The sequence below is a fragment of the Panicum hallii genome, chromosome 5 (assembly GCF_002211085.1).
Source record: "Panicum hallii strain FIL2 chromosome 5, PHallii_v3.1, whole genome shotgun sequence".
Taxonomy (NCBI): Eukaryota; Viridiplantae; Streptophyta; class Magnoliopsida; order Poales; family Poaceae; genus Panicum; species Panicum hallii.
Window position 1 is genome coordinate 49,351,948 of NC_038046.1, and position 22,919 is coordinate 49,374,866.

General features: G+C 48.8%; 3 protein-coding genes across 3 annotated transcripts; 1 reads left to right on the plus strand and 2 right to left on the minus strand.

Moving 5' to 3' along the window:
- Window positions 1-1,524: 1,524 nt before the first annotated feature.
- LOC112891548 (serine hydroxymethyltransferase 4) lies at window positions 1,525-5,309 on the minus strand. Its single transcript, XM_025958437.1, has 4 exons — window positions 4,541-5,309; window positions 3,271-3,661; window positions 3,087-3,188; window positions 1,525-2,062 (listed from the first exon to the last, which is right to left on the minus strand). Exons 1-4 carry the CDS (start codon window positions 5,216-5,218, stop codon window positions 1,818-1,820), a joined length of 1,416 nt encoding a protein of 471 aa, XP_025814222.1. The 5' UTR covers window positions 5,219-5,309; the 3' UTR covers window positions 1,525-1,817.
- A 2,015-nt stretch (window positions 5,310-7,324) lies between these two features.
- LOC112891549 (universal stress protein PHOS34-like) lies at window positions 7,325-8,627 on the minus strand. Its single transcript, XM_025958438.1, has 3 exons — window positions 8,150-8,627; window positions 7,821-8,046; window positions 7,325-7,644 (listed from the first exon to the last, which is right to left on the minus strand). The coding sequence occupies exons 1-3, from the start codon at window positions 8,610-8,612 to the stop codon at window positions 7,563-7,565; spliced, it is 771 nt and encodes a 256-aa protein (XP_025814223.1). The 5' UTR covers window positions 8,613-8,627; the 3' UTR covers window positions 7,325-7,562.
- Window positions 8,628-12,980: 4,353 nt separating this feature from the next.
- Window positions 12,981-16,258, plus strand: LOC112891620. Its single transcript, XM_025958526.1, has 7 exons — window positions 12,981-13,444; window positions 13,584-13,655; window positions 14,120-14,187; window positions 15,212-15,359; window positions 15,475-15,558; window positions 15,693-15,800; window positions 15,914-16,258. The coding sequence occupies exons 1-7, from the start codon at window positions 13,310-13,312 to the stop codon at window positions 15,989-15,991; spliced, it is 693 nt and encodes a 230-aa protein (XP_025814311.1). The 5' UTR covers window positions 12,981-13,309; the 3' UTR covers window positions 15,992-16,258.
- The last annotated feature ends 6,661 nt before the right edge of the window (window positions 16,259-22,919 follow it).

Sequence of the window (22,919 nt, forward strand, 5' to 3'; positions counted from 1 at the left end):
ATTAATACTGATTTTTAACTACATAAAGTACAATCGAAGAGTCTCATATAAAAAGATGCACCAAGTAGCTTGTTGATCCATAAGAAGGATGAATTAAGTTGGCACAAGCAGAGACCGATATGGCTATATATCAAAGCAGATCTAAGCATTGCTGGAACCCTGACCTCCGATCATTTCAGAACTTGCAGATAGCTGTTATTTAAAACAAAAACATGCACACTAAAATGTTACTGAAACACAAACGAGCAGAAGCTGAACGAAAACCCAGCTTGGCTCATCAGGAAACCAGAGCACATAACTGACAGGATGCAAAGGAGGCTATACTTGCATAACAATGCGTGAAACATAATTCCATGTTCAGTTAAACTCTGAGAAAACAATAGGCATTCTGACCTAGTATTAATTTAACATCACCAACTTCAGACCGAGTATTTGGTTAGGTGGCAAGTCAATGATCAGAAAGCAGTCAATATTAACTTTTGTTAGTACTAACTTGATTTTCCCCCCTTGTGCTGGTTATGACAGTGTCACATTATCATACAAATGCCTGAGCCAAGCTATTTCACAAGTTAAACTATGTAATAAAGAAGGGCTCAAGGCAATCAAGGCAAACGATAACAAACTAATGCAAAGAAAATATAAATAAAGCTAACAAAGTGAATGGACAGGAGAGTGAAAGTCATTGGCAACAAAGTAACAGAGCATAGTGCCTGCTTCAAAACTACCAGCCTGCAATCTGATAGGAGTTGGGGGATCACAGCACCATTTATAGGCTTTGCTTCCTCAGCAAAATACTCTATGAAATTTGCACCATAATTGACCTGAACATGGGAGCAGCAACCAATCAGGCCCCAAAAGAACCATTAAAATCACAAGCACCAACAAACATCAGGGGGTGATTTAAATGAATTACATCACCAAGGGCTTCTTTCATAGGTTTCCCATGCTCAAATGTCATGAGAAGGGCGCGATTGACACAAATTGGTTTCATAATTATACAGATCGGAGAAGAATGAGGGGGAGGGATTCTCACCGGTGACGAGCTGTGCAGCGTGGACGATGGGCACAGCAGTGGGGACTGCGAACCTGGTAGCAACAGGGACAGGGAAATCAAGCAGCTGAAGGGACAGCACAGCAAGTAACAAGACCCATCGTCGAACAATTAAGCTGCCAAGCACTAGCAAAGATGCGGCTGGCATATGGCACACCGAAGCCGAACATGCCATGCACAAAAGTACACACACAGAGCAGCAGAGCCAGGCGGTACACTTCATCATGTAGCTTTAAACTCAGCAACAGAAGTGTGCCAAAGATCTCCACTTTGTGACACCTCACTTCATCCACAATATTATTCTCTTCTAGGTTAGTTTTGTGCGCACCTCCAGTGCAAGGACTTCCCAAAACTCAATTCACCCATGAACTATGGAAAATTTTCAGCAACCCAACACCTTAGATAATCAATCGACCATCGCCAGCTATGGCAGGAATTTGAGGACAGAACGAATGGTAATGATGACAGCAAGAGGAGCAGAAATCACTGAATTTTTATTGGCTGCAAACACCTGATTGACATTCCCATATGATTCTTAGTGAAACAACTCCTAGAAGAAAAAACTGAAACACTGAGGAAGGCGACCAAACCAGAGGCGCAGGGGGCACTTATGAGCCTATCCTGCTGATGGGGTAGACAAAATCCATAAGGCACCATCATCATCATCACGAGCATGGCAGTGCGGCATCATGGCACTCACGCAGCGGCGAAGAAAGACATCAGTACATGAGACTGAGAGCCTTGCCTAGGCGCACAGAGGAGGCATCTACTCCTTGTACTTCATGCTCTCGAGCGTGAACCCAGGCATGTCGAAGGAGTCAGCAAACTTCTCCACCTCAGCCTTGAGGTTCTCGATGTCCTTGTTGTTCACAAGGCCCTTGTTGAAGTCCTTGAGGAGCTTGCCATACTCCTTCTGGATGTTCAGGCAGATGGTCACCGCCTGGTGGAGGAACTCACCAATCTGCTCAAAGTCTTTCTCCACCAGACCCCTCGAGGTCATCGCAGGGGCACCTGAAAACCATAACGACGATACATCAGAAATATTGTCTGAGCATTCCTGTAAAGTTGTAGACTCCCAGCATCAGGTATATATGAAAAAAAATGTTCTACACTGAAGAACGGGGTGCAGTATTTTATTGTATGATGTCGGTTTCCAGTTGAGTTCTTAGCTGTGTTAAGTGTTCCATGGACTTTCAGTGCAAAGCATTAGCTGAAGGATGATACTGGAGTACTGGACTTCAAGGTCCAAGCAAAGTCTTGGATAACATATGTAGGCCAAGGAGTTTAAAACACCAACAAAGAAAGGTTCGGATCTTGACATGGTAGTCATTAACATTTGCAAGAGCTACACCGCTTTTGTGTAGGAAAATGTGAAGAATCAAGTGAGATAGAAGTAGAACCAAAACTATTAATCTAACTGCAATAGTTACAGAGATCGGATGGTTTATTGGGAGTATAGTCACCCTTCAATGGATTCCATATGGATTTTGAACAACGGTTACCACTGTACTACAATGGTCCAATATATACACTTGCAATGCAGAATTCAAAATATGCCACTTGGACAAAGAGGGCGTCTGAATGCATCATGAACAAATATCTGAAAATATTGAAAGTTTACCACTTTGATAAACCATTCTGGGGCTGTCTGGTTTAAAATCAAATTTGCTATGTGAAGGCCAGGTCAAATTTTGGCATGCCAGAATCAGGGCCATCAATTTGGTCACCAAGATTTCGGCCTATTGCACACCAAAATGAACTAGACGGCCAAATGAGTGTAGCAAAGCCAAATTTTGGCACCCAACCAAATTGTGGGTACATTTGGTCATAGTAGCCAAATTTTGGCTTGCCAACCACGGGCATTAGGGTCAAACACATCTAAAATATGTCGAGACATATCACCTCTTCATTAAGAAGAGAGACTACAAAATAACGCCCCAAATTTTCAAACTGCCATGTGAACAGCAATGTTGTAACAATTTTATGGAGGGTTGGCACCATAACAGAAGTAATGAACAAATAAGATAGTACTAACCAATGCGGACACCACCCGGAGCCAATGCACTGCTGTCACCGAAGACAGCATTCTTGTTCAATGTGATGTGACAAAGGTCACAGAGCTTTTCAACCTTGTTTCCTGCAGACATAAGCCAACATGAGAACAAGTTATAATATGTGCCTAAGAAAATGAAGCCTGATTGGATTCCTAAGATGTATACCAGTCAAGCCAAGAGGGCGGAGATCCCAGAGAACAAGGTGGTTCTCAGTTCCATCAGTCACCATCTTGTAGCCCTTGCTCATGAGATAGTTTCCAATGGCAACAGCATTCGCCTTCACTTGCTTTGCATAGGCCTTGAAGCCAGGTGTCATAGTCTGCTGCAGAGCAACAGCAAGTGCCGCAATCTGGTGGTTGTGAGGGCCACCTTGCAGAGATGGGAACACCGCAAAGTTGATCTTGTCTTCATAGTCATACACAGCACCCTCAGGCTGGCCCTTCTTTGGGGGCTTAGGGCCTTTCCTGTAGAAAATCATGCCAGCCCTTGGCCCACGAAGAGACTTGTGTGTGGTAGTGGTAACCACATCACAATACTCAAAAGGATTTGCAGCTTCCTGAAATGAAGGAAGGAAAATGATGAGATTTTTTAGAACACAAATTTTTCAACTAAGCATTTGTAGTGAATAATCTCTTCAGGTCTCCTCCAGTACTCAAAGAAGGATGATATGCAAGGACTTGCCAAAAGATATCACCTTCTGTACTATGGCCTCAAATAGTGCATTAGCTAAGTCTATACATTAAAGCAAGGAACCCTAGGGTACAATGAGTACAAATCTATGTGCCCCTTACTGCGGTAGATTGTTTGTGAGATTCCACTGTGCATTGTCTATATATGCAGGACAAATGTAGACCAAAAATGTATGAAGACGACTTCAAATGTGGACAAGCCCAATTTTGATTAGCAGTAATTTGCACATGGATGTACTATGTAATTTGCACAAGAAAAACTATGTACTAGTTCTCTAATATATTGCTGTAAAAGAGAGAAATTATTGAAGACTCCTGCAATGGTTTCAACTGGTTCGGTAAATATCTGAGTGCGATTCCACAAAAGCAGGATCATACCGATTGAGAATACTCCAAAACATGAAAATAGATAGAATATCAGACATATCACCATGAAAGGAATATATATTCAGAGCTCCAGACAAACCAAAGCAGGCAAAATATCGTTTTCCTACTATTTATAAAACAAGACAAGTCGCAAGACAACAGACAGCTAGCGTCCATATAAAAAATTCTTAAAATCAGTAAACGCGCAAAACGCTCAGATCTAACTACCGCCAGAATTGATTGCCTCGATTAGATCCCAAGTAGAATCCAGACTGCCACATCTCTCAGAACCAACTAATTGCCATTTCAACGGGAATGCAAGGTGAGATTTCATGAAAGCAACTAGCCAATCGAGAACAATTTATGAGCAATTATTATACCTGCGCGGCGACGAGCCCGCTGATGTGCGCCATGTCGCAGAGCAGCAGCGCCCCGACCTTGTCGGCGACGGCCCTGAGCCTGGCGTAGTCCCAGTCCCTGGGGTACGCGCTGCCACCGCAGATGATGAGCTTGGGGCGGAAGTCGAGGGCCTTCTCCTCGAGCTTCTCGTAGTCGATGTACCCGGTGGTGGCGCTCACCTTGTACGGCAGGCTCTCGAAGTAGATCGAGGTGGCGGAGATCTTCTTCCCGCCGGCGGTGTAGTACCCGTGGGTGAGGTGTCCGCCGGAGGGGAGGTCGAGGCCCATGATCCGGTCGTGCGGGTTGAGCAGCGCGGTGTAGGCAGCGAAGTTGGCGGGGGAGCCCGAGTAGGGCTGCACGTTGACGCCCCAGGCGGCCGGGTCGAGGCGGAAGGCGGCGAGCGCGCGGGAGCGGCAAAGGTTCTCGATCTCGTCGATGACGTCGTTGCCGCCGTAGTAGCGGGCGCCGGGCATGCCCTCGGAGTACTTGTTGGTGAGCGGGGAGCCGAGCGCCTCCATGACGGCGAAGGAGGTGAAGTTCTCGGAGGCGATGAGCTCGATGCCACGCCGCTGGCGCCGCTTCTCGCGCTCCAGGAGGTCGTACACCTCCGGGTCGGCGCCGGCGAGCGGGGTCAGACCCCACGTGGCGACTGGGTCCATGGCGGCTGCGGGGGGCGAGATGGGAATGGCGACGGCGAGGAGGGGGCGAGGGCGGAAGCGGAGGGGATGACGGGGTGGGGAGCGATAGTGGCGGGAGGGGGCGCGGGGATATATAGCGCCGGGGCACGGGAGGTTGGTGGCGGTGGGTGGGGGGAGTGGGTGCGAGTGCGGGCGAGGTGTTCGACGGAGTGCGGGGGGGAGTGTGGGTGTGCTGTTGGCGCGGGGCGGGGCCTGTGGGCCTATGGGGTCCGGAGGGGGTTGGTGTGGGTGTGGAAAAAGACGCGGATTGTTGGGTCCGCTAGGTCATTCTTCATGGCCGAGCAAAGTAGGTGAATGTCCGTGAGTTGCTACTGGTAGGTGATAAAAATTTATTATAAAAATAGTTACAAAATATCCTATGGAGGCAACAGTTTTGCTTGCAAATTGAGTTCATATATCAGATTACATGCTTCAATATTAGGGAAGAAAACCATAAAACTCAGAACAATAAATATTATGTTGGCTCAACAAGAAATGTGTTTCCATTCGTCTAGTGTCTGTCCGAACTTGTTTCTTAAGAACATCGAATACACTATTGATTACAGGTGTGAATACCTTTTCAGAAACTATAACTGAAGCACTATGGTCACAGTTTATATGGAACAAATCCACCTGCTTGCAGAGAATATGTCCGCAAAATCCAGCTCTGAAAATATCTTAAACCTGTATCAGTACATAAGAGATATGGTCATTATGAATACAATAATGTCTGCTGTGACTGAAAATGTTTTAGAGCAATACAAGGAGCATTTGAAAGACATGATATATTTCCAGGCTCATGGATATCCATAAGCAAACTTGTTCATATTAGTTTTAAAATTAAACAAACCAAGGTAAAGATATGATATCCAAATGAGCACAACATATTTTCAAATGGTATTGCTGACTGGTTAGAGAGAGGGAGGGAGGGAGACAGAGTTATCTGTAAGTTCCATAAATTCTATGGTGATCATGTATTAGGAATGGTCAAATCAGCATCTTAGCAGGCAATTTTACGTACTCCTAGCAAATCATCATACAACATTAGGCTAAAATGCAGATCACACGCAGTGACACAGGGTAGCAAGATCACTATGTCAATGACGATAATAATGATGTGTCATCGGAATAAACTGTAGATCACACACAGGGTAGCAAGATCACAATTACCATGACAATCATAACCGCGCATCATTAGTATAAAATGCAGTTTAACTATGAAGCCTGCCAACTGTAATATGCACTTGAAAGCACCAAAACAATTTAAGACCTCATTTACAGGTATCTATATTCCAAGAAATCTCTGTATGTCAAACAGGATCTGCACAATTAGACCTTCATGTTCATAACAAATCAATTCCAAAACCAACTTGGGGCATCTGCATTTTTTGATGAAATTTAGAATGACAAGTTGCCATCTGCAGTTTCAGAACCACAACAGGAGTGACACTTTCAGAGATTGTTCAACTGCACACAGGCTGACGGTGCGTGTAGAAATGAATTTGTATACAAGTGTGAATTAATCTGATAAACACACAACCACCAAGCACAATGAGCGCTAAGGATGAAAATATTTTGATGACTTTGCTTGAACCACAAGGTTTTAATTACTGTAGTAAACTTACAGTAATTGCCCCAAAAATATCTGCTGGTTCAGCTCACAGGCAAGCAAAATGCTGAACCAAAAAGGATATCAACTGTACTGAAATGCTAGGTCAAACAAATCTCAACTACCCTGCATAGAGTAGGAGTCCTATTACCTGAGATGATCAAGAGGCTGAGTCCCTCTCACGCTCCCAACACGTGAATCATCATCCTCTGCAGGCCCTCCTAAACCCTGTTGCAATCACTGCAACACGTATGCAGCGAAATATGCTGATGCATGTTAGCTGGAACACTACATTAACGCCACTGTGTCAGGCATTAGAAAAGATGTGAAAATGTGGAAAGGAAGCTTCAGAGGAGTGGGGTCGGCTGGAACTGCAAGTGCTGTCGACTGTTCTGTGTGTTGAGCAGCGTTTTGAAGTTATCGTGTTAGCAGAAACAATATGTTGGAGATCCTGCATTTCCAGCAGCAATACGGCTAACTAGTAGGAATACATGGTTTGGCAAAGACGACCAACCACTTTGCTCTCAGATTCAGAGAACAGAATATTATGCAATACAATAACTGACGAATACACAGTCTGAATCTCTTATTCCAGCAGAAAACTCTGGTGCTCTGATCATGTTCTCGAACAAGAAACCAGTGCCATGGGAAGATAAAAAAAATATTTACATATATGATGCCACATGCTTGCAAGCTGCAGCATTTGCAAGGGCCATTCTACTCCTTGGGCCTCTTGACGATGAGGACCGGGCATTTGCAGTTCTGCGCGCAGTGGTTGCTGACGCTGCCCAGGAACGCCCTGCAATGTCACACACAGCAATTCGAACCCAGGTAAGTGACGGCCGTGTAAATGTCAAAATTGGATGTGGCGGTAAGCAATGATTTTTCCCCTCCGATCCTTATCCAGTCGCTTTCGCGTGATCGAGATGGATGCGTGTACTCCTGGTAATGTAATGTAACGAAAACGACTGATACCTCTGGATGAATCCGTATCCATGGCTGCCCATGACGAGCAGGTCGGCGCCCACCTTGTCGGCGGCGTCGCAGATCACGTCCCGCGGGTCCCCGCTCTCCACCAGCGTCTCCACCGTCACGTGCGGGTGCTCGGCGCACAGGCGCCTGGCCTTGTCGACGGCCGCCGCCGAGACGGCGCTGGCGTGCCGCTCCACGCTCGCCAGCACGTCCGAGGTCATCATGTACCCTGCAGACCGAGCAGCCCGTCAAACCGCCGGTGAGAGCTTGGGGCCCATCCCGCCGGGGCCGTCACCGATCTGAATGAAACAACGCGCATGCGGTCGCCATACCTGCGCTGTCCATGGCGGCGTAGACGGGGCGCGGGCGGCGCGCGTGCACGAGCACGAGCGTGTCGCCGCCCGCCGGGGAGACGACGTTGGCGAGGCACCAGGCGAGCGCGTGCGCGCTCTCCTCGCCCTCGTCCACGGCCACCACGATGCGGCGCCCGGCTCCGGCGGCGGCGGCGGGGGGAGCGGCGGATGCCATATATGCAGGAGGGCCAAGCACGAGGATCTCTGAACGAATTGTTCTAGGGGAGACAACGGGCTGAAGACTTGGATGCTGTTCTTGATGAGGAGCAGAGAGGAGAGCAGCTTTCTTTAAAACAGAGGGTGAGGCCCGCGGCGAGCTGTTGTGCGCGGGCTGCGGCCGCGTGTCCCCGTCCGTCTCCGTGCCACGCTGCGGTTTGCGCCCGCGGCCGCCGCTGGGTTTGGCCTCACTGCCCCGGTTTTTCTCGCTTCCCAAAACACCCATCCGATGTTCTAGTACGAGGAACGGTCAACGGACCAGCAACTTGGCTGAAGAACAGGCCCGTCCGTGGAGAGTGGAGACGGACAGCAAGGTAGCCAGGGGTACTATTGCCATTTCTCAACTATTCTGAGGCTGCCGACGCAGGCCCACAGGATGATACTGCGGCTCAAGCTCAGACTACGGAGAGGAGAATCCCATCGAAACGGAACGGAGCCGGTGGCCCACAGAGTCGACGAGCACGCGGGTTGTGAGCGGAATTCGTATACAACTTCCGGAAGAAAGTTGCTTAGCAATCTTCTGCTTTAAGATATGTGCACAGGTAATTGGAGCCGTTTGGATTAGATCTTGGATTTGAGAATCTAGGACTATGTATGGATTTTGAAAATCTGGATTCTTGATAGAATCTGAATTGTGTTGTTTGGATACAAGATTCTAGTAGCTGATTGCAAGGTTCTTTGATGCATGCGTCCCTTTTATACCCTTGTTAACCTTTTTTTACCACCAAATGCAGAACTGCTTCTCGCCATGTATCACTGATGCAAAAAGCTTATTCTAAGCTAGCTTCCCCCTGTACCACCATTATCGAGTTCGTCCTCATCACCTGATCTACCATTACAATAGAAAAATAACAGGGTGAGTGTATGATTAACAGAGAATTAACAAAACTATGCATGCACAAAGAAACAAGATTCCTGTATTTTTTAGGGCCAAATCACTAACTAAATTTGAATTAGACAATATATAGAGAGAGCGATCAGATAGGCAAACGAGAGCAGGAGAGTGATTGACGGGTGTATACCTTGCTACTATAGAACCATCTTTTTCCTAAACTGTAATTTTGGCAGCCAGTAGCTGCGGGAAGCAACCCGGATCCAGCTTCTGGGGCTCTCAAAATCACAAAATTTTGCTACTGGAATCCAGAACAAAATCGACCCCGTTTGGAAACTCTAAAGATTCTAGCTTCCGGATTCTGAAAATCTGGCGGCTTCCAAACGGGGCTTAAGCCGACCACCGGATACTTGGTGCGGGAGACTGGCGCATGCACTACGGCACCTGCAATTCCGGGTGGGCTGAGGCAGGACGTGATAGGTCCTGTTTGTTTCAGCTTATTTTGAATTTTGAAGGTTTGATTTTAGAAAATTTAAAAGTCGGATGACTCACAGAATCGAGAAATGAGACTCTCAGCTGATTACGAATTCTCGATTCTCAATTCTACGAGTCATCCGATTTTTAAATTTTCTAAAATCGAACCTTCAAAATTTAAAATAATCGGAACCAAACACAACCATAGATGGCAAGTTGCACTCGTCGTTGGAAGGTTTGATTTCTCAGTTCAAACTTATTTTTCTCTCCAACGGTGCATCTAATTTTTAATTCAGTTTAAAGCACATTGTTTTTTAAAATTTATTTCAACAAGGTATATATTGGGCTGTTGTTGGATCTAAGATGTGTGCGTGTGTGTGAGAGAGAGAGACCATCAGCGCATGTGCCGATTCCTCTTGGGCTTTTCCAGTGGCCCAATCAGATTCGTATCGGGCCCTGGTTTGTACGGGTATTGGGCCACTGAGATTTTTACCCCTCATTCTTCAACTTGAGGCCCTCGGCACTCCCTTCCCGGGCATGAGGGACCCCGCGCGGATGAGGGGCACGCCACGTACGCTTTGCCTCTGGAAGCCTCGCCGCGTCACGTCACTCCTCTGACGAACATTCCATGGCCTGGGGCTACGCTGGGGGGGCGCCGCGCGCGGCGGGTTATCTTTTGGACGGCGGGCGCCGGGTGGTGCGGCGGCGGCGGCCACCGGTACCCCACGTGTCGGTGCTGGCCGGGTTGTCATCGTCCACTAACATAATTAATCCGTCCCGCCACAGCCGCCTAATCGCTCCTTGCCGTTCCAAAAGACCAATTCCGTTTTGTCCTCCTGCCCTCGCGGAGTCGTTAATTAATTAAACGATTAGAAAAAAAAAAGAAAAGGCATGTATTGGACGTCCTAATGCCAATGGCCTAATAGGAGACTCGTGGGATGCGCACGGCCATCCAATACGATGCACTCCCTCCGGTTCCAAATAGAGATAGATTTTAAGATTTAAATTGGTCGTACTTTTTTTTAACTTGACTTAGAATGCTGTATGGGTCAACAATACATGATTTATATACTACTAAATTGCAAGATTGATTTAAGATTTAAGGATACTAATGATTTTATATTAATTCCACATAAAATATTTTGATATCGTATCTATTTAATATTGTATATATTGGTACATTTTTAAATACTTAGTTAAAATTAGAGAAGTTTAACCTAGAACAGAACAAAAGTGATCGTAGCGAAGTGAGTGTTACTAGCACTCCGTAGCAGGCGACGTGCTCGTCGACAGCAAAACGTCAATGATGAGTGGTGGCTTCTTTAATTTTAAGATCCGCCGGTTCAATCTCTTAGAATTTTTTTTATAATGGTAGAGCTACGTACATATATGTACATATATTTATAGGGATGAATGTACATATCTATTATGCATTTCGTAAACTAAAAACTATAATTCAGAATAGATAAAGTACGTCCTTAGTCACGAGCACGTACATGTCTACGAATAAATTGATGGCAAGACTCGCTCTTTCCGTGCAAGTCTTAATAAGGATATATAAGATGATAACTCTGACTCCCGTGGTTTTTTTTACATGCCTTCGTAGGTATGATTTGCACCGTAATTGTGGCAAAAAGGCTACGAGCCACCATGCCACTACAACACACGCACGTCCTCAAGCGAAAAGCGCATAGGACAACGGAATCACGAGCAGCGCAGCTGTTTGCAGCCGCTCCTCACCAGTCACCAGTGCCGCGCCCGGCCCATCGCTCGCGTCGGCTCAATCTTTTTGTGCCATAACGTAACTCCCCCTGATGGTGGCCTCCTTTACTCAAAGATGCTAGGAGGTAGGCCCGGCTGCTAATGCGGAGGCCTAATTAAACCAACCGCTAGCAGGTAGGGAACGATGATAGTAGCCAGGTCAAAGGGTTAGAGCTGGATGACACTCCTCTACGGCCGGTACGTGTCATGCATGGCATGCCCGGCCTGGCCTGACGGGCCCCCTCGATCACACGTACTATGGCTGGTGGTGTCTGTTGATGACATGATCCTCCTCCACGTTGGTGCGACGATAGTGCCACTAGATTAGCCGGCGCGTGGCCGACCGGATTAGTTGGTCGCCAGCTCGGCTCCTGGGGACGTTCATGCTCTCCCCAGCTTAACTCCTACCACCAACCTACAAAAGCTAGCATCTCATTCTCGATCGCCTCTGGTCGGTGGGCCCCACCGTGCACATGACCCCATAGTCCATGCCAGTGGCCCCATGTTGAAATGGAATACTCCTTAGCTCCCACTGGTATCGTCCAGATCCATGGTTAGCATTCTAATAAGGCACTAACGAAAACTGCACATGCCTCGCAGCTAAGTCATGGAGCCCTGTGTCCAAGCCGAGTGGCTTTTCCCGATGGAAGCCGAGGTGGTGAGAAAAGGGGAACCCTTTTGTAACGGTAGGATTGCCGAATTACGCGAGACGCGAGATGGGACGAGACGCGAGAAAACAAGAGGGTCGTTGGCTCAAGGGTCACCTCATTTGATCCATTGCTTTGGCACCTAGCGTCGCCTGATCTCATCCCTAAAAAGTGGCTGGAGCCACTCGATCGGCCACCGAGAACAATCATATCTCCTCTCCTGCTTGGCTGTTCCCAGCTAAAAAAGAAAGTTGCTCACCAAAAACCTAGTACATCCGGCTCACCAATATCTTAGATTTGCTTTCTCCTTGACTGATTGCAAAACTCTAGCCATTCTTCAACCTGGAAAAAAAAGTGTCGGAATAAAACCTCCATAGCCCTCTGGACGTCCAAATCTTACCATTTAGAAGTATTAGATAAAATTTATTTACAAAACTTTTGCAGAGATAGATGCTAATTCGCGAGATGAATTTAATGAGTCTAACTAATCTATAATTTGCTACAATAATATTACAGTAATCATCTATTAATTATAGATTAATATAACTTATTAGATTCGTCTCACGAATTAGTTTAGAGGTTCTGCAATTAGTTTTATAGTTAGACTTTATTTAATATTTTGAAATAATAATAAAAATTTTACGTGATAAGTTTAGCTTACGGAGAGATACTTTACATTTCGCAAAAGTCTCTTTTAATTAAAAAATGCTTTGCACAGTACACTACCAGTCTACCACTCTCCTCAAAGAGAGGAAAGGACGAAGCCTACACTGCAAAAAGTAGCACTTGAGTGCTACTCGTACTGACTGCCTACGCCACACGTATGCCTGCCGGTATGGCAACAAATTTACTCGGCACATAGGCGCCGCAGGGACGGCCGGACGCGTCCGCGTGCAGCATCGAGCCCCCGGATCGTGCTGCCCGGAGGAGCCAGGTCGAGCCATGCCTGCCGCCGGGGGCCGGCCGGGGCGAGCTACGAACTGTCGCGGCCGTTCCTGGCGCGGCGGGCCCCACGCCCCGCGCACCATTTCGGATTGGGGCTCTGACGCCTCCTTTCGGTTTCGCTTTTCCTTCCTCCAGATTATTATTTAAAGCCATCTCCGTTGCGTTCAGAGACAGAGAGAGCAAAGGCGGAGCAGCCAACAACCAGAGGCGCCCGAGGGAGACGAAGCTCTTGAGAGAATTGGGAGGTAGTAGAGAGCAAGGAGGATGGAACAGGAGGAGGCGTGCTCGTCTTCTTCCTCCATGGCCCTGAGCCTGAGGCAGTGCAGGATTTGCCATGACGAGGAGGACGAGAGCGGCGCGACCATGGAGTCGCCCTGCGGGTGCTCCGGCTCCCTCAAGGTATGGATTCTAGCTTCCCTTGTCCGTGAGCTGATTGGTGCTCTGTTGTTCGGTTTAATCCGTGGTTTCTCTTGACTTGACGACGAGGTTTCCTGCCTGATGGCCTCTCTGAATGACGTGTGCTCTCTTGTGGCTGCAGTACGCGCACAGGGGATGCGTGCAGCGGTGGTGCGACGAGAAGGGGAGCACCCTCTGCGAGATTTGCCTTCAGGTTCGCACAGCTCTGATCGATCACCAACCCCGCCTTGCCGTTCCGTTTCCGTCTTCATCTCCGATCCTAGCTTCTGTGATTCTGCTTCAGTTTTCACTGTTCCCCACTGTTTTATCCACGAGAGTTTCACCCTTCCTGCCTCGAGCATGCTGCAATTTGTTCTCTAAAGAACAATTCAATTCAAATAGAGGTTAACCTTTCCTCCTCCTTCCCCATGAAGGGCTTTTGCCTGAATGACATGAGCGATGCTTTCGTAAAGGCTACCCTGAGATTTCTTTGAGGCTAAACCCAGCGATTCTGCCTTGTTGATCACATCATGCATCCAAGTGCCTCATTTTTTTTCTCGGTTTGCAGCGCAAAGTATTGTACTTTTCTCAGAGTCCAAGTAATCAAACCTTGCATTTGCATAGGACTTTCCGCGATCTTGCCTTTGTTTAACATCTCGGTGTTTTACTGTCTGTCAGAATTTCGAGCCTGGCTACACCGTTCCTCCCAAGAAGAACCAGCCTGCCGATGTCGCGGTCACCATCAGGTAACTCCCCCTTCTCTGACGCACAAACACACGCATTGGTAACTGGGCGTTGGTATTGATACACGCGTTAAGGCTGTGGAACCAAGTAAATGTTGGGTTTCATTGTAGGTCAGGTCAGGTCAGGTCTAGTGGTTCCACGAAACTGTCCATTGCTGAGCATCCAGTCCTGCCATTTCGTTGTTGGCGTCCTCATCTGAACGGAGTGGTCAGGTTTGAGGGGGTGTTATCTGGCTCGGTTGCTGACCAACCTATCTTTATCTTCAGTTGATTGATGAATTGGAATCTTCCAGGCAGACAGCCACTTAGACGACCAACCACCAGCCATCGATACTTGATCGCATGCCACCACCAGCAAATTCCAAGATGGATGTCTGCCCACGGCATGCACCCCAGGCCCCTCATCCTCATGCCAGACACTGCACACATGCCAGCCCTAACACTGCTCTGATCTGAACCTGAATGCATTCTGATAAACAACAACAGTGTACTCAACGCCCGACCCTGATCATCATTATCCAAACAAGAGAACAAGCATTCCAATCAAACGGGTCACCGGGATCCGGCACATTCCATTCTAGCAGCTGTCGCCGAATCTTCTCTGCTCTTGAGAACATGGGTTCGAGAGAGACAGAGAGGCTGCCGGGTGGGTCCGGCCCAGCTGTTCCGTTAGGCGAGCCAACTACCGGGTCCCAATCATTCCTCCCGGCATGAGATGGCAGATAAGATGCAAATGCCCCTGCACTGTTGCTGCACATCTCCAACCGTGTCCTGCACTCCTCTCGGCTGTCCTGCACCGTTGTTGCCATCGGAGTCAAACCGCCCGTTCATCAGTAGTTGCAGCACGGGCAATCATGCACTTGCAACCGCAATGTGATCGAGATGGCATCAGGGTCAAAAAAGAAGAAAATTAAGTCGAATATGTCGAGCTCAGCTGGTCAGCAACGACCCATTCAGTAAAGTTACTGATGGTACTCACCAGCCAACCACCTCCCCGATTGCTGACCTGTGCTTGCGTGGTGTGCAGAGAGAGCCTGGAGGTGCCCAGGCCGAACTACCAGCCGGAGGAGGAGGACGTCGACGCGGCTTTGGCCGGCGCCGGCGACCCAGAGTACGCCGAGTGCGCCCGCGCCGCCGGCAGGAGCGCGTCCTGGTGCCGCTCGGTGGCCGTGACGGTACGTGGCTGACTGGGAATCGAATCACATTGTCAGGTTTTAATTTGATTGGGCTGTGCACACACACACTGCACGGCCTGAACTCTGAACTCTGCCTACTGTCCGTGGGGTGCAGTTCACTGTCGTGCTGCTGCTGAGGCACCTGGTCACCGTGGCGACGGTCGGAGCGGCGAACCAGTTCGCCTTCAGCCTCCTGACGGTGAGTACTCCTACTCGACCTGAATGGATGCTTCTTCGACTTTCGCGTTGTCGAAAAAAGGGAAAAAAAATCCGAAAATGCATTGTGGTTTCTGCGATCGACTGTAACGTTTGTTCTCTTGCTTGGCTTTGAAGGTGTACTTGCTGCGGGCGAGCGGGATCCTGCTGCCGTTCTACGTCGTCATGAGGCTCATCTCCGTGATCCAGCAGGGACAGCGGCAGTACCGCCTGCAGGTCCTCCAGGTTGGTTGATATGATCAAATTGCCACTTGTGAACATCGAATCGGGTTGCCGTTTTACTGAACTTTTTTCTTGCTTCTCATCTTACCTGAATGTTGCTGCCGCTGCTGCTGCAGGAGCAGAGGAGACACGCGTTGAGATTAGCCCGGCTGCAGGGTCAGGAACAGCAGCAGCATGCCATCCTGGTTCGTTGAAGACGAAGAAGGCATCCATCAGGTGTTCATATATCTTGTACAAGGTTGCAAAATGTACCACTACGTTGTTCAGGGCCTTAGGGGAAACGGGAAATGCAAGCACTGTTTACAAACTTCCAGTTTATACATCACTTGCAGTGAAAGCTGCATCAGCTTGACGTCGTCGCAAACCTGGGAAAAAAAATTACTGCTCATGAATTGTGATGTACTGATGTGGTACTTACCACCGCGGAATGTAAATAAGATCACGCCACCACATTATTTCCATTTCAGTTTTCACTTCGTTTGATGGGAGGATCGACCGTACAAGCAAGGAGCAGTCTGGAATGACAAGCGAGCGCGCATCGCGTGGCTAGACTAGCAGGCAGCACTGTAGCACGAGTTGAGAGACGGCCCCTGGGGACGGAGCAGAAAGTGCAATGAATTTCAGCTGTTGGTGTTCCCCAGTAGGACTTGACGTTCAGCAGGCACAGCAGAGGACCACCACTATGGGCCGTTGCATGTTGGGATTCAACCAACCCTATGTGCCGTGCCGTGAAGCGGATTTTTTATAAAAAAGGGATAAAAAAATAAAATTGGAAAAAGGGGTGCCGGTGGGGAACATTTTGAAAAATGGGTACAGCGCCTCCCGCCCACCCAGCGGGCGGGAGGTTCCCCGAGGGTCTCTTCGCGAATTTTTTATTTACGAAGAGGTCCCTGCGGGGCCCTGTGGGGGCATCCCGCCCAACCAAAGGGCGGGTTGTTGTCCTGAGGGGCATCCCGCCCTTTGGTCGGGCGGGAGGCCCCCCGGCTATATAAGCCCCAATCTGCCCCAAAAATTTCATTTTATCCAGGAAAAATTAGGAAAAAAAGAAAGAGAGAAGAGGAAGCGGCGAAGCCCTGTTCACACGTCGATTTCGAGGTATATTCTCATTCAAGCCGTATAATTACTTGAAAATAACTATAATCTAGGAAATATTTCTTAGAGTAGTTATGTTTTGAATAGTTTTTAGTATTTTCATTTGTTTTTAGTATAATTTATATTCTGAATAGTTTAGAATTTGTAAAATATAATCTGAGAATCGCTGAAACTTAGTGTCGTCGTTGTGTATTAATATGTAATATAACTAGTTTATTCAACTGTGCGGTATTTTCAGATATATCTTCCAAGAAGGATATTTTCATATATATATATTACGGAGAAGAAAATGTGATTTATGGGCCAAATGGGGTAGATTTAAGTGAATTCAACTGTGCGGTCAGAGGAATTACCAGACCGCACGAGAGGACATTTGAATCCCTATGCAACTGGTTAATGAGGGGATTAAGGATTAATCAGGAGACACACACCGTGAGTGTTCAATGCGTCATAAATCGTACCACTCATGTTTTGATCTGGGAGCTGATGCCACTTGAAAGAAACGAGGAGTGGTTAAGTTATTTGCAAAATGTAAGTCATTGGCAATGGCCACTGGTACTCCTTGTCAGTATGCACCAGAACTCTTTGATAAATATTAAAACTACTCCAGGGGATGAAAATATTGATAAAGAAGTTGAGGAGGCAAATATTGAGGCAGGTGGCACCGCAGCACCTCAATGCATGACTGATGAGGAGGAGAACATACCCTTCATTGTTGAACAACTGCAAGACGAAGAACGTGAATTGGATGAAGCAATGAATGCCGATTCGTCTGATGATGACGATGATGTTCCTGAAGAATGGGTAAGCAGCGACTTCAGTCATCTTGTCGTAGATGATGGATCTAGCTGGCCTTCGGATTGCAGGGAGAATGGAATTGTCCAGAGTGCGAGGTACCACTCAATTGAAAAGGTGAAGAAAGCTGTTAAGTGCTGGTCTCTCTCTTATGCGAGAGTTTAAAACAGTCGAGTGCAAATCTCGTAAGTACGATGTGGTATGTGTGAAGGAGGGCTGTCCGTGGCGGGCGCATGCCTATAAGGGTAAATGGAAAGATTATTGGGAATGCTCCATTGTCACTTAGCACACTTGTCATTTGTCTGGGGTGCAGAAGACCCATCGCAACCTTACATCACAATACATCGCAAATGAGATGTACGGGATCATAGTAGAGAACATGTCATATGAACCAAAGTCTATTATCCGGTATATTCAGGAAAAGTACAAGTATACCATCTCGTACAGCAAGGCGTGGAGTGCAAAATAAAAAGTGTTGGAGATGAGGTTTGGTACGTTCGAGGCTACATATTATAATGTTCCTCGATTGCTGGCCGTCCTATGTCAGAGAAATCCTGAAAGCTATTATGACCTGAAAACTCTAGACAGAGGAGAAGGCCCGCCGTACATATTGCAGCGGGTCTTTTCAGCTTGGGCCCATGCATTAACGCATTCCAACACTGCCGGCCTCTCCTTTGCATCGATGGGACTTTTCTCACAGGAAAGTATAGATTACAAATGCTGACAGCTATTAGAGTTGATGGAAACAATCAGTTGCTTCCTGTTGCTTTTGCTTTTGTTGAGAGTGAGAACACAGATAGTTGGTACTGGTTCCTAGATGGGGTTAACCTTGCAGTCGTTCGGGATAGGGAAGATGTCTGCCTGATTCATGATCGTCACGCCGGCATACTGCGGGCAATACTAGATTTGCAGCAGGGGTGTGTGGAGACCGGAGAGCCGCCCAAGTGGCGTGATGTTCGCAGTAGATAGTGCATGAGACATATCGGTGCAAACTTTTCAGGCAATTCAAGAACAAGCACCTTATGGATATGTTCAAGAGTCTATGCAAGGAAACGAATCAGCAAAAATTTAACAAGCAGTGGCAGAAACTTGATGAACTGACCGGGAAGAAAAGAGCCGAGGACGCATCAAAAAACAGATATGCACAGGATGAAGCAGAGGTTTTGTGTCCGTTGCCAACAAATACTGCACGTACTCGCAGGAGGTCTGGGTCAGCGGTGAAAACCTTTTCTGAATAGATTGAGAATGAACTAAAAGAGAAGTGGGCGTTACTTTACGAAACCGATGGTGCAAGGTATGGCATAATGACCACCAACTTTGCTGAGATTTACAATTGGATGCTGCGAGTTGTTCGTGGGCTTCCACTGGTTGCAATTGTGGAATTTATCGTCCGCGGATATACCGATTACTTTAGGGAGCGGTTCTGAAGCGTCCCCCCATCAGGGAAGACTTAAAAGTGTTGGTTTATCAGTCCCAGGAGGCTGATAACACTTTTATTACATCAGATGGTACATCACCGTACAACTCTACGCGGTAATGGGCAGTGAAGCGCCACTATCGCGAGGATTACAACCAGAACCCACACTACTATACTAGCTACGAAAAGAGAATCATCAGAGTCTTGCGCCATGCGGAATCCAACGGTGGCCTCAACCACAGGCAAGACTGGGTGCAGGACGAAACCCTACTCGTTGTCTTCGGGGACGTAGTCTGGGTCTTCCACTGTAAAAATAGGAATGGGGTGAGTACAAACGTACTCAGCAAGTTCAATCACACCCACGGGGGGGGGGGGTATAGAAATTAATGCAAAGGACAATCCAAGGGTACGGTTAGGGTTTGTTTGCGGAAAAACTCGGTTATATGCAGGGGTTCATTTTGAGAACACTTTTCAAAACAAGTTTTTCCAATACCAAGGAGCACACGATGTTGATCCACACAGGATCCCAGTTTTAAACTGCTACCGGACTCCCCGTCCGCCGTAGCACACGGCACAACTGCCGGACACTTTTCCAAACAACTCACACTAGCCCATCCATTCCCAAGATAAACACTAGTTATGTGACCACACCGTAACTTACCCAATACCGTGGGCACGGCTATTCGAATAGATTTTTAACTCTGCAGAGGTGTGCAACTTTACCCACAGGTGGGGTACCACAGCACGAACACCTTAGTGCCGGTGCAGATCCCATCGAGGCCCTTACCCACCGTAGCTAGACCTGTCTAGCCATCACGGGATCTATCAAGGGGTCATTCGACCTATCACCGAGGTTTAACCGGGGCATAAGTCACACAGAGCTTATCCCGTCTCCTTGATCACCCGTTGCTCCCAGCTCTCCTGATGGCTATCAGACTAACCAGTGGGGTTAGGCCAAGCCGTTGCCCATACAACGGTCAAGTGGTTCGCACTACGAGAAGCTAGGTGAGATGTCACATCAACTCGGTCCTTAGGGGTGACAAGATGGATATCTCCCATCCACGCTCAACCACACAGGTACGAGCACACCAACGGCAATTCACACAGAATTGCCATCCATCTCATCTAACTCGCTTTTCAAAACCACATTTTATCCCTTCCCACACACGCGCATTTTCTTTATAAATCAGGCAGTCAAAGTATGGTTATTTCACACAAGGGTGGCTATCCTACCGGGTTTCCAGCACGCAAAACAATGCAATTTTATAAAACAGGCCATTGGGTCGTGTTTATAAAAACTAGGACAGAAATATGCATCAAAGGGCGGAAGTGAACTTGCCATCGTCAAACTCTTGCGGGAGGTCCTGATCGTAGCACTGCCCCTTGGGTTCGGGGTCGCAGTACTCGTCCTCGTTTGCTTGGTCACGCTCGGGACCTTCCTCGTTCACTCCGTGTCCTACGACGCAAACAAACAGACACACAATCAAGCACAAGAATTAAAAGCTTTCATCGTTAAGCTCGAATCGGAAATAATTTAGTTATGGAGTTAGGGGTGATATCTTTGGGTGGTTTCTTAATGGCATGACTAAAACTATACTAGAAGCGGAGTGGTAAAGTTTCGGGTCAATCGGAGGTCGTTTCGCACATAAAATGACGAGCCAAAGATGGTTTCAGTGGTTAAACGGGGGTTCGAGGGCTTGTTCGTAAATATCTGGAAAGAGTGTGGGCCTATTTGTAAATCCTAGAAATACCCTAAGCATACTGAAAGGTGTCGAATATGTTTAGGTTTATGTTCCGAGGGGTTTGATTTGATTTAACGAAAAGGGTAGGGCTATTTTTGCAAAAGGGGATGGATAATGGGGTTTCTTTGGAGAGAAATAGGGAAGGGGGAGGGGGTTTGTGTAAAACCGCCCCCTTTTCTTCCTCCTCATGCCAGTAGGGAACAGAGGAGGGAAGGGGGGGTACGGCGCCGGCCAATTCCGGCAAGCCGGAGTGCGGCAGCGGCCGGGGATAGAGGCAAAGGGGAGAGGGAGGTGAGGGGGATTGATTCCCGGCCTCACCTCGGGCCGGGGCGACGCGTGGAGGCCGGCCGGCGGAAGAGGGCGGCGGCGGCTCGGGTGCACAGCGGGGGCGGCGTTAGGGCGGCGGATGCGAGGGGCCGGTCGTGGGGCGGCGGTCGTGGGGTGCCGGGGGTGCTCCTCGGCCCCTTTTATAGGCGGCCGGGGCAGCGGAGGGCGGTGGCCGGTGAGGGGGAGCCGGCGAGCAGCGCGGGGCGCCGTAATGGCGTTTGTCCGCGTGCTCTCGTCGTGGCGCGGCGTGCAGCGGGGCGCGGGCGCCGAGGGCACGTGGGGGGAAAACTGTGCGAGCACAGGGCGGCGTGCGCGACAGGGGAGCAGCGGCGGGTGGCGCGGCCGACGGCGGGCGGCGCGCGCGTGCGCGCGGGCGGCGCGGCACGGCGCGGGCCAGAGCGGGGGGCGTGGCGACGGGCGGCGCGGCGTTGCGGGGCCGGGCGAGGCGCGGGCACGGCGCGGCGCTCGGCGTGGCGCACGGCCACGCGGGGCACGCGGGGGCGTGCGCGGCACGGCAGCGCGCGGCGGGCGGTCGTTCGGGAGCAGAGACAGGGGAAAGAGAGGGGAGAAGAAGGGAAGAGGGAAAAAGAAAGAAGGAAGGAAAAGGGAAAAGAAAAAGAAAGAGGGGAGAGAGGAAAAGAAAGAGAGAGGTTGGAAAAAGAAAAGAAAAGGAAGAAATGGGAGGGAGAAAAAGGAGAGGGAGGGGAAGGGCGTGTCGGCGCCGGTCGCGGCGGCGACCGCGGCCGGTCGGCCACGCGCGCGGGATTCGCGCGAGGAGGGGGAAAAGAAAAGGAGTCGCGTCGGCGTTAATTGCGGCGGGCGATCGCGCGTGGACGACAGGCCAACGGGCGAAGCGGAACGGGACAGCGATCTGGTTAGGTTTTAGGGTTTGGCGTCGAACCGTCTCCACGAATTACTCTAACGTCTGAGCGGAGCGGCGGTCAGGCTCGCGTCGGCCGTCGGCGAAACGGAGGGAATCAGGGTTTTACGACGGATAAAGTTTTCGGTCAGGGTACCTTAACGCGTTATTTAAAATTTGAAATTTTCGGGACGTCACAAACCTACCCCACTTAAATGAATCTCGTCCTCGAGATTCGGCTGGCTCCTAAACAGATGGGGAAATTCCTTCTTTAGGGCCTCTTCACGTTCCCATGTCGCTTCTTCTACTCCATGTCTGCTCCATTGAACTCTGCATATCCGTACTTCGGAGTTTCTTGTCCTTCTGGTGACTGTGTCCAGAATTTTGACCGGTACTTCCTGGTACCGCAGATCCGGTTGCAGGTCTATTGTTTCTACCGGCACGTGTTCTCCCTCGGGTACTCTTAAACACCTTCGTAATTGCGAAACATGGAACACTGGGTGTATATCTGACATTTCTTCCGGTAACTCCAGTTGGTATGCCACGGCTCCTACTCTCTTCAGAACCCGATACGGCCCAATGTATCGCGGGGCCAATTTTCCTTGTACTTGAAACCTTCGTGTTCCTCGAATGGGTGAGACCTTGAGATAGACAAAATCATCTGGGTTGAAACTTATTTCCCGCCTCTTCTTGTCTGCGTAGCTCCTTTGTCGTGACTGGGCTGCTTTCAATTTCTCGCGGATTTCCGCTACTTTTTCTTCCGCTTCCTTTATTAGTGCGGGTCCTACTAGGGCACGTTCCCCAACTTCTGACCACATCAGGGGAGTTTTGCACTTTCTTCCATAGAGGGCTTCGAACGGCGACATGCCCAAGCTGGCTTGGTAACTATT

Excerpts from the sequence above, each read along its gene's own strand:
- LOC112891548 (XM_025958437.1), bottom strand. The coding sequence starts at position 5,218 with ATGGACCCAGTCGCCACGTGGGGTCTGACCCCGCTCGCCGGCGCCGAC. Across the intron at positions 3,662-4,540 it reads GCGGGCTCGTCGCCGCGCAG|GAAGCTGCAAATCCTTTTGA; the intron begins GTATAATAATTG and ends CCTTCATTTCAG. Across the intron at positions 2,063-3,086 it reads TCCGGGTGGTGTCCGCATTG|GTGCCCCTGCGATGACCTCG; the intron begins GTTAGTACTATC and ends TATGGTTTTCAG.
- LOC112891620 (XM_025958526.1), top strand. The coding sequence starts at position 13,310 with ATGGAACAGGAGGAGGCGTGCTCGTCTTCTTCCTCCATGGCCCTGAGC. Across the intron at positions 13,445-13,583 it reads GGTGCTCCGGCTCCCTCAAG|TACGCGCACAGGGGATGCGT; the intron begins GTATGGATTCTA and ends TTGTGGCTGCAG. Across the intron at positions 15,360-15,474 it reads GCCGCTCGGTGGCCGTGACG|TTCACTGTCGTGCTGCTGCT; the intron begins GTACGTGGCTGA and ends CGTGGGGTGCAG.
- LOC112891549 (XM_025958438.1), bottom strand. The coding sequence starts at position 8,612 with ATGGGTGTTTTGGGAAGCGAGAAAAACCGGGGCAGTGAGGCCAAACCC. Across the intron at positions 8,047-8,149 it reads CGCCGCCATGGACAGCGCAG|GGTACATGATGACCTCGGAC; the intron begins GTATGGCGACCG and ends CTCGGTCTGCAG. Across the intron at positions 7,645-7,820 it reads GGATACGGATTCATCCAGAG|GGCGTTCCTGGGCAGCGTCA; the intron begins GTATCAGTCGTT and ends GTGACATTGCAG.